At 34.6% G+C, this 15535-nt stretch overlaps 1 protein-coding gene across 3 annotated transcripts in view; it reads right to left on the bottom strand.

Moving 5' to 3' along the window:
- The window catches only part of CDH10 (cadherin 10), a 92454-nt gene that overhangs the window by 42743 nt on the left and 34176 nt on the right, over positions 1 to 15535 (bottom strand). For all 3 annotated transcript variants that reach the window (XM_077786143.1, XM_021546401.2, XM_077786142.1), the window contains exon 2: positions 12761 to 13137. In XM_077786143.1, coding sequence (XP_077642269.1) covers positions 12761 to 12991 — 231 coding nt within the window. In that variant the 5' untranslated portion in view covers positions 12992 to 13137. The remainder of the gene's footprint in view (positions 1 to 12760; positions 13138 to 15535) is intronic.

The raw sequence follows: 15535 nt of genomic DNA, 5'->3' as shown, positions 1-15535 counted from the left end.
ATTTGGGGATTTATCCACAATGGTTCCTTGTAGACACCTTGTAGGCATCTCAGTTATGTAGGGAATTACAATCACATCATGAAATTGAATTTAATTGAATTGAATCATGTTTCTATTAATACTAGCTGTACTAGCTGTGTATGTAGCTATAATTACAACTTTTTCTATATAATTAATAAATAATTAAAACTTTTTCTACCAAAGCCACATATTTTATTCCACTATCAGAGTGCAAAATACAAAAAAACTCACCAGACATGTGTGTAAATGTTGGCATAAATCATAGATAGAATTGCATGTTGTGTACACAAAAAGACAGCATTATCAGCACCAGTGAACTCTATTCCTCAAATACTTTTACTGGGGACAAAAAGCCCATCATGATCTTGAGTGATACAAATTAAGAACTGTATTCCATAGTAATTATTCTCCCTTGCACTGTTAATTGCTGGTTTCAAAAAAAGTGTTTTGTGGACTACCTCACTGATGAAAAATTATTTCTAACTTATGTGAACTCTGGTAATCAGCTGATAGGCCTAGCCAGTATTTGCATAAAGGTTCTGTGACATTTGCTGACATTTGTAAGACATCAAAAGCACCCTTTACTTAATCTCTGTTTTCCTAATTACAAATAAATTACACTATATTAGTTATGCTGCTGGTGTTTAATTTTCTTTTTGTGAAGTTTTATGTTTTTTTCTATAGAACAAAAGAAATCCTTTACATTTTCCTTTTTTTTTCCCTAGAATTAGTTCATTTCCATGAAGCTTGAGCTCTTGCCTTGTTTATTATGTGCTCCTACTTTCTTTTGATAGTAAAAAGAATTCTAAATTACCCCTAGTAAACTTCTTAATTCTCTTTTATGATACACAGACTTTTACATGGCACTTGAAATAGTATTCCTTATTCTTTTAACGACTTTGTTTTCTATAGCATGTCATTATCCTTTCCTAGGAAATACATCAGTATTACTGAAATCTCTTCCATTATTCTTAAATGACAAGCCTTGATTAATCCTATGCAGCTCTTTCCAGTGTCACAGCCATCAGCAGTCCTCTAGCTATTCCATTTATTTTACTTGGCTTTTCATAGACAACACGCCATTCCTGACACATAGAGAATGGTCTGTCACATAACCTGACCTAACTAAATAGGTAATTAAGTAGTTTCCTTATATTCCAACTGTATTATTTATATAGCAGTCTCATTATCCTTTTTGAATGACCTAAGATATCCTGCTGATTCCTAGAGGTATTTCTAAGTCCTCTGTGGCATCTTCAATAGCAAAAATGTGGCTGTATTTCTGCACAGGAGTTCTTAAAACGGACAGGTATTTTAAAACTACAATAGGAATGGAGCGTCCTGTAAAAGATTTAAATTTTAGAAAATTATATAAATTAACAAAAGTTATGTTTATTTCTTTTTCCTCATAGATGTATTTATTTTCTGTATAGTGGCCTCTCCTGAAGCTCATATATTCTTGCCTCATTAATTTCACTTTTTACAAGTACCTTCACTTCATTAAAACTTTTCTTAAATTTTTGTAACATGGCTTGGAACACTGCCTTACTCTATCTATCTTTCCCGTTTCCTTTCTAAAAACTGATTTTTTTGACATTTCTTTAAATTCCTACTCATTAAAACAAAATTTTAAAAATAGAACTCTCTTTTTCTTCCCCCATTTACATCACCTCTCACAGAGTTGCAGTAATCAATCTTCTCACTGCTAAAATATCAATGTAATTTTAATAATTTAGTATTAAGGTAGATAATTTCTATCCAAGATTGCCTAGGTAGTAATAGTTGTTAATTATTATATTCACTCTAAAATAATATTTTTTAAATATTTTTAATTCCTAAAGATACCATTTAAAATGGAATTTACAATCATTAGCATGGAGACTTAGAAATTTGAATTTATGCATACTTCACAGCAAATGTCATACATCAAAATGGATATGCAAATGCTGTCATTAGAAGATGAAGTTCTTAATATAGAAAGAAGAAATCTGTATTACTACTTCATGTTTCTGCATATCAAGTGTAATTTATTATATTAATTCCTATATTGTAACATATGTACCTCTAAATTACATAATTGCTAAGAAAACTATTAAAACATTTTAGGAATAAAACCAAGAAAAGCACTTTTTTTGTTTCTAAGCCAAATTTTTGGAAAGAGTAGTTGCATCTTTTCTCAGCTGTTCTTGAGTGTGGAAGAGACAAAATATCCCATATTATCATATCTAATGCATCATGCAGTCTTCCAAACTTTTCTACAAAGCAGGTTTTTTTGTGGGTTTCTGTTTGTTTGTCTTCGTGCTTCTTTTTGCCAGCAGTTTCACCCAGAAATATTCCAAATTGCCATTCAAACCTCTGTTTCCTGTTGTGTTAACAAATGCCATTTGCTTGAGAATTATTAAGAAAGTACAAACATTCTAAAAAAAAAACCAAAAACAACTAAAAAACAAAACAAAAAACCCCAACCCAAACAGAACCTCAAAAACCCCTCAGATTACCAAAACATTGCCAGTGTTACTTCTAACTTTACAACAAGAGTAAGCTTAATTTGCTTATGTCTTCCCCCCAACTGCTTTGACATATATACTTAGGCAAGTTGAAAGGAAAGGCAGGACTGAAGGAATACAATTTCAGAGGTAGGAAAAGCATCTACACTACTGCCTAAATAAAAATGTCACCAGAAGAGTTAACTTGGTGTAGGTTTGCATTGTACGTAAGACAATAAATCCAAATAGCATAACTGGATTTTAGACCACAGACCTAGGAAACAGATGAAAAGCACAGCCAATATGAAGAAGCAAAGCTTTTCTAAGCTTGATAAGGAGAACAGAAGAGATGATCAGAATTGTTGTTGAGCACCAAACTTTTCTTCAGCTGTTACATGTATTTGCAAGTGTGCAGTCTTTTCCCACTCAAATTTTGCATGTCCAGTTATCTGAGTATACAGCATATACAGCAATACTTGCAACTTCTTAGTTTTAAAAACAACAATACCATGAACATCCCAGAACTTTATCTTTCTTTGTTCAGCACATATTTTCCACCTAGCTCTTTGCACAAATCTGTTTATGCATGCCTTTTTAGGTTACCAAGCCTCCTAACTATTCACTAATAATTTTCTAAGCTCTGAAACGTGTTCAAATGTGTAAGGTACCTTTGTACCTGTCTTTCAAGCATGTGGGTAGTCTGTGAATTCAATCTTTGAAACAAAAACAAGACAGCTTCTGTTCTCAGGCTTGAAGAGATTAGGAACTCATCTAGGGTTATATATTTAAAATTACTACAGACCAAAATATTGTAAAATTAAAGGGTAATTTTTTCCCTTAGTGTTACTGTCCTCCTTTAATGTTCTGAAGTAAATGACTATTGAAAAAAAAACTCAGGAATCAGAAATAACTGTTTAAGAAAGCAACACTGATGAGTTGGACAATGATGTTTGTTTACTCTGCAAGAAAATCCTACTCAGTCTTCAGGGAGTTCAGATACTTACTAGCTCAAAACAAAAGGTATTAGAGACCTTGGAAGTACTTATCATTACAGTGTTTTTGCTTCAGCTTATTTTAATTATCTTCAAAGACAAAACCACTCATAAATATAAGGAAAACCTTCTAGCAGGAAGACATTTTAAAAGGGCAAACATCAACTTTTAACTTCTTAGAACTCTCTCCCTCATGGGTATTTTGTTGCAAGTCACCAATTTTTCCACAGTATTACTCCCAGATCTTCCTTGCTATCTGTGTATACAGGATATTTAAAAGGTCATCTGCATCTGATTTAACAAAAAAAAATCAAGAGAAGGAAAAAAAAAAAGCCCCTAAGGAGAATCAGCCTTTGAATTGCTGCTGTAACTATTGGTGATTTACACATTTATAATTTCAAATAAGGTATAGGTCAAACATTTGTAATGCTCTCTTTTATATTATGTTTTTTAATTCCTTGAGTGAATGAGTGTACTGTGATGAAGCGGACTCTGCTTTTCCTGACTGTGGCTTTGAATATAAATCATTTCAGTTCTATCAGTTATTTCCTTTTTGGTCTATCTTTTTGTGACAAGAAGGTAAAATTCTAAAACCAAAAGATAAATTGAACTGAAAGGAACTGGAGAGTCCAGATTAAGCTATTTCCCAGTTTCTTATACTATTTTGAAGTATGATTTTTTTTTAAGTACAATACATAATCAGATACAAACTCTGAATGAAAACTAACGAAGAGAGCTATAGGTGTTCTTCATAAAGGCAGCAAAATGTATCCTATTGGTGATTTTACACCTGCTGGAAGTATTCCTGTAATTTAGACTATCTTCCTTCTAAATATTCCTGATAAGTGATAGCTGTTATTTCATTTTGTGCTTACATGGATGAGAATTATCTATTTTATAAATTATTTTCAAAATGGCAGTCCACTGCTACCAGGATTACTAGAATTAAAATTAAAATCTACCATTTAAAAATAGTTTTCTCAGATACTAAGAGCAGTTTCAGGAAACCTACCTCCATGACTAGCAGAACCGTACTGACTTCTCAGTCTCATCTACCAGTTCTCATCAGATTGATAAATGGCTTGGACTCAAGTATCAATGTGCAAAATAAAAATTAAGAAGTCAAAAAATATTGTTCACTCTTGTATCAAAACTAGATAGCATTCATTAAATTATTTAGGTAAAGCTAGCCTGCCAGAAAGCAAAAGGCATTGGACAATGTTCTCAGGCATATGGTGTGATTCTTGGGGTTCTGTGCAGGGTCAGGAGTTGAACTCAATCCCTGTAGGTCCTTTCCAGCTCAGGATAGTCTGTGGCTCTATGATTCATACATTCCCAGTGTTTTGCATTTAATCATGCTACCTCAAAGCACTCAATACCATTAGAGGTGTAGCTTCCATTCACTTGACAGAAGAGGAGTAAAAAATATTCAGCTATTTGTCCCTACTCATATTTGCATTAATTTATGAGTAGACTTGCAAAGTATTTGCATAAGGGTAAAACACTTAAAAACAATTGGATGGACTTGGAAACAGATGAATTGAAACACCCATACTGTTTTGAAAGTGGTATTTGTGAAGCACTCATGGCAGATTAAGTATGAACCTAGCATGTAATTCTGCAATACTGAGAAGTATTGACACATTGACAAGGCAATAAAAAAAAGCTGGTTTGATACACGTGAGCTAAGCATGCTATCACATACAGAGCAGATGCCTGGGTAGCAGCAGCAGCACTGGGGCTCTGCCGGGCACTGCCAGCTGCCCCAGAGCAGGGCACGGCTGAGCCCCTCAGGGAGCGGCAAAACACTCCTCCTGACATGTGACAGCAAACAAGAAATACTTTTTAGTGCTTTACCTCAAGAGTTCAGCAGACCAGTTTTGTATGCAAGGGCTGTACTTGAAATAGAAAGTTTTAAAATGCCTGCAAAGAGTCATTTTGTTCAGGAAGAACAATTAAGTTAATTTAATTTTCAATTGATTCATAACTTTGTTCAGCAGAACTTAATATTTCCATCAGTATCTTCCTCTTCTTTGCACCTCCTAAATTCAGTTTTGGTTTGTTTTCCTTGGCGGGGGGTGGGGAATAAAACCACCTAATTTTTGTTAAGATCTATTGCTGATTCCAATTAAAGACCATTAAAGGGTTAAACTTGGTAAATAAAATACTTAAGGTCCTATAGAGGCCAAGGAAATATAAGAACAGATTTTAAATTAGTATTTGCTTGAAAGCTGAGCAAATATAATTTTAGAGATGATATCTCACTTTGTTGACTGTAACTCCTTCAGTTATAATGACCTTTAAAACTATGTAAAGTATGCCTAAAACTACCCATGGAAGTGAAGAAGGTCCTCTACTATGCTCACTGTTTAACTTCAAGCTATTGAATATAAGCACATTTACATGTGTCAACCTGAAATATAGATATGTCTACTTAAGCAATTTAGTGTCTTACTCTTCTTTTTCTATGTATTTTGCCTTGCTTCTCTTTTTGGAATTGCAAGGAGTTGAAGAACACAGTTGCCTGTCTTGAACTGTTCAGCCCAAAGAAGGGTTTTGCCATGAGATAGGAACAGAATGGAGCAACAGGATGATGTGAACCCCAGGCCTCACAGAGGTGAGGTCTGGTTAGCTCATCTTGGTTAATGCATCCAGGCAGAAATTCTTCCTGTGGCAAACGGTGTAAGGAAGCAACTGCTTGTACACGTATCACTGGTCAAACAAAGACCACCCCAAGTTATGGGACAGATGGCATCTGTGACCACCAATGAACAGCAAGGCCCACCCAAACTTCCTTTCATGGATACCCAGAACTTGGACTGTAAGAGAAGGCCCCACAGCAGGAACTTGGGATAAGATAAAGGTCGTACTATTTTCCCAATGTTACTTCAGATGCAGGGGGAGGTTAAAAAAAAAACTGAAGGAGAAGAGCACATCACTGATATTGGACACAAAGAATACAGAATTTATGGACTACGAGGAAAGCCAAAGCAGCAAATGTGCTGAATCAGCTCTGACTGGATAAAAGGTCGTTCTGGCAGGGGGACATCATGACCCAGCAACTTAAAGAACCCTCTGGCTCAAAAAAAAGGGAAGTCTTAAGAGGCAACTGGGAGTGTTCACTTAGGTCTTTCATTTAAAGTGTGGGCCACATCTGAGCAAAAATATCATCAGATAATTTGGACTGGAAATCGTCCCCTTAAGCAACTGGGTTAAGTATGCCCTCAGTATGCCCTACTCAAGTGACTTAACCTGTCTTTCCTTCTGAGCAGACAATGCTTTAAAGAAACTTACACATACAGACATCTGTCCAGGGCTGTGAAGCCACAGTCTTTGAAAAAATATATCTGGCTTCAAATTCAGGTATGCAGGAACTGTGGCCCTTTCAGTCATGGCTACAAGACTTGTAGACAAGTCTTGTGGACACTACAAAGCTTTTGCATATCTTCAACAGTTGTCAATTGCATTCTGTGTCATCCAGCAAAACCCAGTGTCTTGTAGGGGTACATCCAGAACAGTAGCTAACAAACAATTCATTATTTATGAGAATAAAGCCTTAGTATTCAGCCTGGTTAGCTCTTTGCCACCAGCACCTTCTGCTGCTGTTTCCTGAAGCAAGAAATCAGAGCCTCCAGCATACACTGAGGTTTCCAAAGGAATAATCCTTTTGCAAACAGAAAATATCAACCCTCTGCACACTTAACAATATAGAGGAAGTGATGAATCTAAGCAGTTATAGTCAGAAACTTTCACTAAGCTGAGACTCAATAGACTTTGAGAATTAATCTTTCCCAGGCTCACTGAGAATCAATCAGCCTTCAGAACAATCCTACAGGAAGCTTTTGATGTCTCTGATGTTATGGAAAAACAGTATTACATTCTGATACTGTTGACCTTTTCTTAAATTTCGAGGAGGCCCCACATGTACCCCCAAAAGCAATCTTTCATATGCTTGAAATGAATTGGTTCCTTAAATAACCCTCTTCACATCATATATTTTAAGTCTTGCTGAGAAAGAAATAAATTTTTTAATGTTCTTGTGTCTCAAATATCAATTCCATCACACTGCAGTATCTTTAATAGGACAAGGTTTATGAAGATACACAGGTGTGAATAACTTGGGCTTTGCTTCCAGTGCAATTATACCAAAACCACCTCACATGGAAACTGTTAAAGGACTAGCTGCCCTCTTTCACCTTGACAGGTCACTATCCATTTATTCAGTGTGCAGAATATCTTCCATCCATTTCCATTCTTTTTTATTAATCTCTGTCATGACAATCTGCTCTAGATGAAAATTCAACCTCTACAGAACTCAGTGCCACAGAGCTGATCACTGTCACCTGAAAGAAAAGGCTTTTTATATCTCTCAGTCAGATCTTCACACCAAATATTAAGCCCGCACACTTGCAATTCAAAACCCTACTCTTCAGTCTCTCATAGCAGCAAAGGTCTTCACAAAAGAAAGAACTATGGTAGAAACCCTCTTCAGAAATCAAAATGCAGAGATTATTAAGAGGGTTTGGTAAGTCTTCACCTTAACACAACAATAACATCACTTCATTGGGACCTTTTATTGTCTGTGTCACACCTGATGAAGAATCTTTTGAAATCAAAATGTGGTATTTTGTGCTGCCCTCTTCAAAACAGTACTTTTGGTAGCTGCTTCATCAGAAAGAAAAATACAAGCAACATCTGAGGCTTCACTGCCTTGCGACTTTCTGACTGTTATGTGGTACATCATCCACTGTGTCAGTAGAGAGCTACTGAAACTGCAACTGCTGTTCTTGAAAATGTGTCATGCACACACAGATTGCTAAGACTTTCCCTCAGAATCAGGTCTGGGTTGGGATTCTCAAAGTGAAAGGAACTAAGTGAAGTTGACATGTTCTGCTCTTTACATCATCAAAGATGATGACTACACTCACAAGCACGTGATAATGCATACTGCCATGATAATCCTTTCTGGTGACAGTTCCAATATGACACACACAAATGTTATATAGATTTATGTGCAAATATATGATAAATTGCCCCTTGAGATAGCAAAAGGCACTGCAGTGTTACTAGGAAATTCAGTCTATCAAAGTGCTGAAATATTTGCTCCACTTGATTCTTTATGCAATAAAACTACTGTAATGGAAATTGCTAGAAAAAGTCAATATCTAGCTCAGAAAGCTAAGTTGGGAAAATATCTGCAAAATTAAACAATTGACAAGATCTGTTGAAAAAATAAGAGGGGAAATGAACTTAAATATGGATAAAGAATTTATTTGTAAAATTATTTTTGAAAGACCACGTACTAAAATATTGTTGGTACATAGTAGTGCATCCTTTAGGTGACAACTACTAGAAAATAAAGTTTAGATTTAAAAGAATTTTTTTTTTTCCTGGATATACTCAAAGTAAATTGAAGTTTTTCAGAACAGGATTGAAAATGCATAATACTTTATAATTTCAGCACTTAATTTGAAAAATAATAAATGGTCCTTGAAACTGTATACTAAGCAAAGAAATAAAAATTATTAATCAACTTTCTTTAATATTAATAAAGTTGGTTTTTTTGACATGATGTTTACACTTCTTTTAGAACCTTCCTGCATTGTTTCGCTGAAACTGGGAGGACCACTTTTACTCAGATTTTCTCCTAGTAAGAAATTTCTTCTAAATTTCTTCAGATTTTCTTCTATCTTTTGCAAACATATCTCAAAGACAAATTGTATAATATCTATATATATAGAGACAGATTTGGTTTCCATCTTCTTTATGACTTGAACCTTTAGTAGAAATACAGCTGGAATCATTATTAGAGGTTCTGCATATACAAATATCACTTACATAATTTTGATTTCTGTTCTAAGGATGCTATCTATTACATGAAGAAAAGGATGACCATCCTCTTTCTTGTGATAATGATATTGATCTAAAGAAACCTGGGAATGTTCATAATCAATCAATATGTACTGTGTCAATATTTCTCAATGTATCTCAGTCAATATTTCAAACAGATTAAAGAAGGAATGCTTCAGTTGTTGGAATGCTTCATTAATGGAATTATGTATTCCATTAATTCAATGAACAGTTTTTTTTCATCATATTATTGTAGCTGAACATTCTCAAGATGACCCAAACAGTGAATAAATGACTGCCTAAATTGCACTGTGAATTATAGACACTTCTTTAACATTCATCATTTATTAAGTTTCCCTGACAGATATTTAAATGCAGGTTAAGAAACAAGAAAAATTATATCAGCCATGAGATCAGAAACCAAAAGGTGTAAATCATAAATCCAGATGAATCATCTTTGGGAGTTCTGCTGGTTCTTCCACTGGCATTGCACAAAAATTCTCTCTTAGTCCTTGACCATGAATCATTGAGTTCTCTTATTATCTTAAAATTTGCAAACACTATCTCCAAACACGCTGCAGAGAAATTAACAGGAAAGTGGCATTTTATGTCACTCACCTATCAGAATAATTTTGTCTCTGGATGAAATCAGATAAAAGGAAACATACAGAAATGTTTTGAATATAGAATTGAGATGACAGTTGGAAAGGTAAGTGCAAAAACAAGAGAAAGGTGATGGATACTATAAAATTTATATAGAAAAAAAAATCATCTGTAATTCTTTATTTACCTAATCATTTGAGATTTTGGACTATCAGAATAAAGCATTATCAATTTAACAATAGTTTTTTTTTATTCCATATATAAGTACATCTCTTTCCCTTAGCTTCCTTTGTGTAAAACTCCCCCTGAACAAATACCATGCAATGATACTCTTAAAGTTATATGTGTTTTCTACCCTTTTCCCAAACTTGTCACAAAATTACTACTGGGCAATTTTATATACTGCTTAATTTTAAATTTGCTTTCGCAAATTAACAACTCTTGTAAGGAGAACAAACTAGATGAAAGGGCTGTCTTAACTGCTCATCAAGTTTTTTCTCAGTGCTATACTCTTAATCCATCATTTTACTTATCTTTACTTACCACTTCACTTTTGCAAACACTTATTTTCTCTCAGCCAAATTAGTTCAATGTTTATCAACAGCTTTTTTAATGAAGGTGAGTTAATCTAAAAAATCTTAACCCTTTACTCTTTAAAGAGTTTTTCTTTGCTTATTTTTGGCTAGAAGAAAAATTTTAAGGTACACTACTCTCTCTTCATGATTTGAAATCATAAATATTCAAAAATAATACAATAGGAAAAAAGTAATCAGCATGTTTCCGAAGGTTCTTAAATAATATGAATTTGGGTGCTCTGGAAATCTATTTATTTCCTAGGACTGTTGTAAACAATATACTTTCAATACATAGTAAAGTGTTTTGATACAGTACCCCTTCTTATTTTGTAGGCAAGGTCAATTTTGATAAGCTATCAACCTGACCCAGACTGTGCAACTAGCCTACTTGCTTCAGAAAACTTGGGAGTCATGACTTTACACTTAAGAATTGGATTAAATAAATATAGGGACTATTTACAAGACTCTCAACATGCTTTGGAAATGGCTATATTATTTAAATGCTGGTGCTAATATTACAGACTCAAGACAACAAATAAAAAATGGCTTACACATTCATAAGCTTGCACTCTTAAAATTTTACTTGGTGTTTAAATTTCGTAAGTTTTAATATGCATTTCCTTTCACAAATCCTCCAGTGTCCTTAATTCTTCCAAGAAATATTTTATAATATAATGCTCCCATACACCAATATGTGCTGGGACCTAGCTGGCTGGATAGTAGTTTTCCAGGGTGAGCTTGGAGTCTCCTTTTGAGCAGCAAGCTGACCAGGAGGCAGAAAAGTGCCCTTGAAGCAAAGGTCATCAGCACCCTGGGCTGCATTTGGAAGAGAACACCTGGAGATCAAGAGAGATGATCATTCCTCTCTCTTCTGAGATACATTTGTACTTCTGTGTCAAGGTCTGGGTTCCCCTTGTGAAGCGAGGTACAGAACTACTGGAGGGGAGTCCAGGAAATAGCCACAAAATTGAGTAGAGAATTAGGGCATTTTTCATATGAGGAGATGCTGAGAGAACTGAGATTGTTCAGCCTATAGAAGACAAGGCTCAGCACAGACCATATTAATGTATATAAATACTTGTTGGGAAGAAGTGAGGGAGACAGAACCAGTTTGTTTACAGTGGTGCTCAGAGACAATAGGCACAATGTGATATACAAGAAATTCCCTTTAAATATAGGAACAAATCTTTTACTGAGTGGATGGATGGTCAAACACTTGAATAGTTTGTCCAGTGAGATTGTGGAATCTCTACCTTTGAAGCTATTTAAAATCTGACAGGACATAGTCATGAAGAAAATCAAGCTTTCCCTGCTTTGAGCATGGGGGTTTGGTCTAGTTGATTTCCAAACATGTCTTATAATCTTAGCTGCTCTGTGATTGAATGATTTTCAAAAAGTCAGTATTTCATTGTGGTATTATTCAAGTTCAAAACCAGGTAAATACTGAAAATCTGCTTTGTAGAAAACGGAATTTCTTTGTTTAGAACCAACCATTGGTGCTAAGTTGTACCCGTTACTGTTGACACTAAATTTCATTTTCAAGAAAATTACCATTCTGAATTAACATCTTGTACCTGTTAGAATGTTATTGTGGGATTATACATTATATATTTTTCAATAAATTATGTGGGAAAACCTAAACATCAACAGAAAATGATTTAAAGGACACTTCCAGTGTCATTTATGTACACCTCTAGTAAGGTACACAGTGACATGTACCAGTCTGCTGTCTTCTAATGCCATTCACTTCCTAACCATGTAATTTCTATCACATGGTTTGCAAATGAACTTTACTCCCTGCAGTTAATTGATTTTCAGGGAGAGATAAAGAGGAAAAACATTTTTTCTTCAAAATAGGTTGCATTCCTCAAAAATGAGAATAGAAAAAAATGCAGTATCTTGTATGAAACATGAAATATTCAGAGGCAGTTGGAGAATTATTTTATAATGATTTAAATAATATGCTTTGATAACAAAGACAAACTGAGTGGGCTGCTTGTAGGTATGATGCGCTGAAATAAACAAATCTGTCAAAAGTATTTTCATTTGTTTCCTTCAAGTATTTCTCAGTAGCTCTAACTAGCAACATTAAGTTAGTGAGTCTAGTAGGAGAAAGAATATATCTGTTTCTTGGAAATCTGCTTCTTATACATTAGAATAAAACACAGAAAGTAAGACTGTGGAAAGGTAAGAACACTTGAAAATTATACAGAAAACATTATGAGAAACCTACCTTGCCTACGTACTGATAATCAGATCCTGTATATTCCTCTAAAAGAAAAAACTGATTCCACATCCAGCCTCGCTTCTGGCGGTGAATTGCTTTCCCATCATTCCCTAAAGCACGTCCTCCAAAGCTTTTCGGTCTGAGATCAGGAGTCCTTCTGAAGAGCATTTCTGTATGGCAGGGATGTGGCAGCCACATCCAGAGCAGCAGAAGTAAAAGGACTTGCTGTATTGTCATAGTTCTCCACTGCTGATGCTCTTCAAGCCGGTTGGCAGTGGAGTGCAGTTTTGTTTTTCTTGGCTTGTTTTTTAATGTATCTAGTTTCTGATGCAGCTAAGCAGTTTCCAGCAACTCATCTCTGAACTGTATACAGTAACCAAATCCTGAAAGTAAACAGAGAAGAGACAATGTAAGGTGAAATGCATTCACTTCTTAGTGCCCAACATTACTGCTACTGCTTCATATGCAAAACATGATGACATAGAAAGCGATCTGGTCAGAAATATAAAGGTTATCCATATAGGGGGAACACTGAATATATCAGGTAGCTGCTGTAAGAATACTTCCAAAAAAAAAGTAAGAGTGCCATTAAAAAATTTCAATTTAGAAATTCTAAGAGTGTTCTTTATTTAGACTGGTGGATAAATATTGCTTTAAAACTTACACATTAAATACTGCTGCCTTTGCTTCAAATGTTTTCCACCCAATTTCATTTACAAGAATTTCAGTGTTTTATTAATCTTAGTATCAAGAGACATGAAACTCTAAGACAAAGTAGTTTTAGAAATTACAAATGGTAAAACACCAGTTCTCCAGGGTATTTTAAATGGTAAAAGGGAATATCATATGCATCAGAAGAACTACAAGATACAAAGCAAACTTTTAAACATAAAAAAGTTCTTGAGATGGTCTTGCAATATGGAGTGATGCACGCTTAGCCTTAAAATGTAGGAAACATTTTAAAAAATATGACAGCCTGTTTTCCAAGTATCCTGAAATACTGAATTTAATCTCATTGTGGGAAATGATATTGCAGGCAGAGGGCAAGTCTCTCCCAGCTCACCCTTTTTTTGTCTCCACTTTTTTTTTTTTGGCTTTGTTTAATTTTATTTCTTCCTCCATCTAACAGAACCATGAGATGTTATTTCAGTGAGAGAAATTCAGTAAATTCTCTTCACTTTACTTCTATACCAGCATTTAAGTGAGACCATTTTGTAATTGTTTCCTTCAGTAAATAATAATAACCTGTCATCTTAATAGGGTGTAGTTTCTGCAAACTTTAATCAGGGTGATTCTTCCTAGCATACCCATAAAAAACAATGATGATTGTTGCATTTCCTTGAATATTCTTCCACATGTGGCAAAAAACTCTAGTAGTAATAATCTTGGGTTGTTTTTACTCCTCTATGCTGATTTTAATAGGTAAGTAATGTGCTCTTCTTTCAATAACTTTACACTATATTTCAATATAATCTTATATATTTTTATTTTTCAAAGAAGAACTATGTAAAAATTTCAGAAAGTTTTCCTGTACTTCAATTTGATATTGATGTGTTACTCAGGCTATTTCCAGTAGGCCTGTGCTGATTAAAAGAGCATATAATAAAATGCCAGGATTTTTAAAGTGGGTGCACTATGAAATATAGTGTCACAGTTTAAAAACTGTGTGTCTGTAGTGAGGCATGTTAATAACTGAACAGATACTTTTCAGGAACCTGTGGGTCTCAGATTCAGTCAAAGAAAGAAACTGAGACCCACAGGAATCAGTTATATTCATCAGGAGAACATTTTTTCCTCTCTCCCAGTATTTGGAAGTCCAGACAACTTCTTAAAGCCACTGCTATTAAGGATTTTGGCCCCAACCCTGTTCTCAGTAACTCACAGATACCCATTTCCATTGGTCTAAACAAATACCAACTTATGTATCATTTCATTTACCCCTTTTCCCTTTCTCCTAAAATTTTGACATGTACCTCATTTGTGAACTTTGATTAATACACAGAACAATCTGTTCCAATATAAGCTACTAATGATAAATATGCTACATATGCTGAATTATATCAGCATGTACAAACTGGAGATGTGGTCCTCCACCTTGGAAATTATTTATCACAACTTATGCTTGTATTCTTTTAAGACAAAGGTATACTGAATGAGAGAAGAAGGCAAAGATTTATTGATAATTAGAAATGTGTCTTCTCAAAGACCATAAGAAATTCAAAGTTGAAATTTTCTCTCTCAATTTTCATAAAATTTTGAAAACTACTGTGTTTTTTTTTTGGAAAGGGTATATAGAATTTCCTTCTCTCATTCTCTCATTTTGTGTGTGTGTGTGTGTGCGTGTGTGTGAGGGGAAGTGTTTCCTTTCTTTTTTTCCCTTTTTTCACTTTCTTGTTGCCCTCAGTATATATATTCCATTATCCACACATCATTATTTGATGTAGAAGTGTTGTTAAATGCCTCTTGGGAAATAATGCTTCAATATTAGGGGTTGTTATTGAATTTCCTTCTTGTTAAATTAGGTCAGCAGAATGAAAGCTCAGATGAAATTTGTTAAACTCACAAAAGTAGCTAATGTACTTGGCAAGCACAGCTGCTTAATGGATGTACATACCAGCAAAGACTTTTCTCTCCTTTGAGAGTCCTGTTGGAGTTCAGTTTCCTGCTCTAAATGTGATGAGTTTGATAGTAGTCTACCCTAAAGTAATAACATTTACCTCTAAAAATGAGCTAGCAAAAAAAAAACCACCTGACTAAACTAATAAAAAGCATTGTATAAAG

This window comes from Lonchura striata, chromosome 1 (genome assembly GCF_046129695.1).
Source record: "Lonchura striata isolate bLonStr1 chromosome 1, bLonStr1.mat, whole genome shotgun sequence".
Lineage (NCBI taxonomy): Eukaryota > Metazoa > Chordata > Aves > Passeriformes > Estrildidae > Lonchura > Lonchura striata.
Note: the sequence above shows the minus strand (reverse complement) of the source record. Positions and strands in the feature narration are given on the sequence as shown.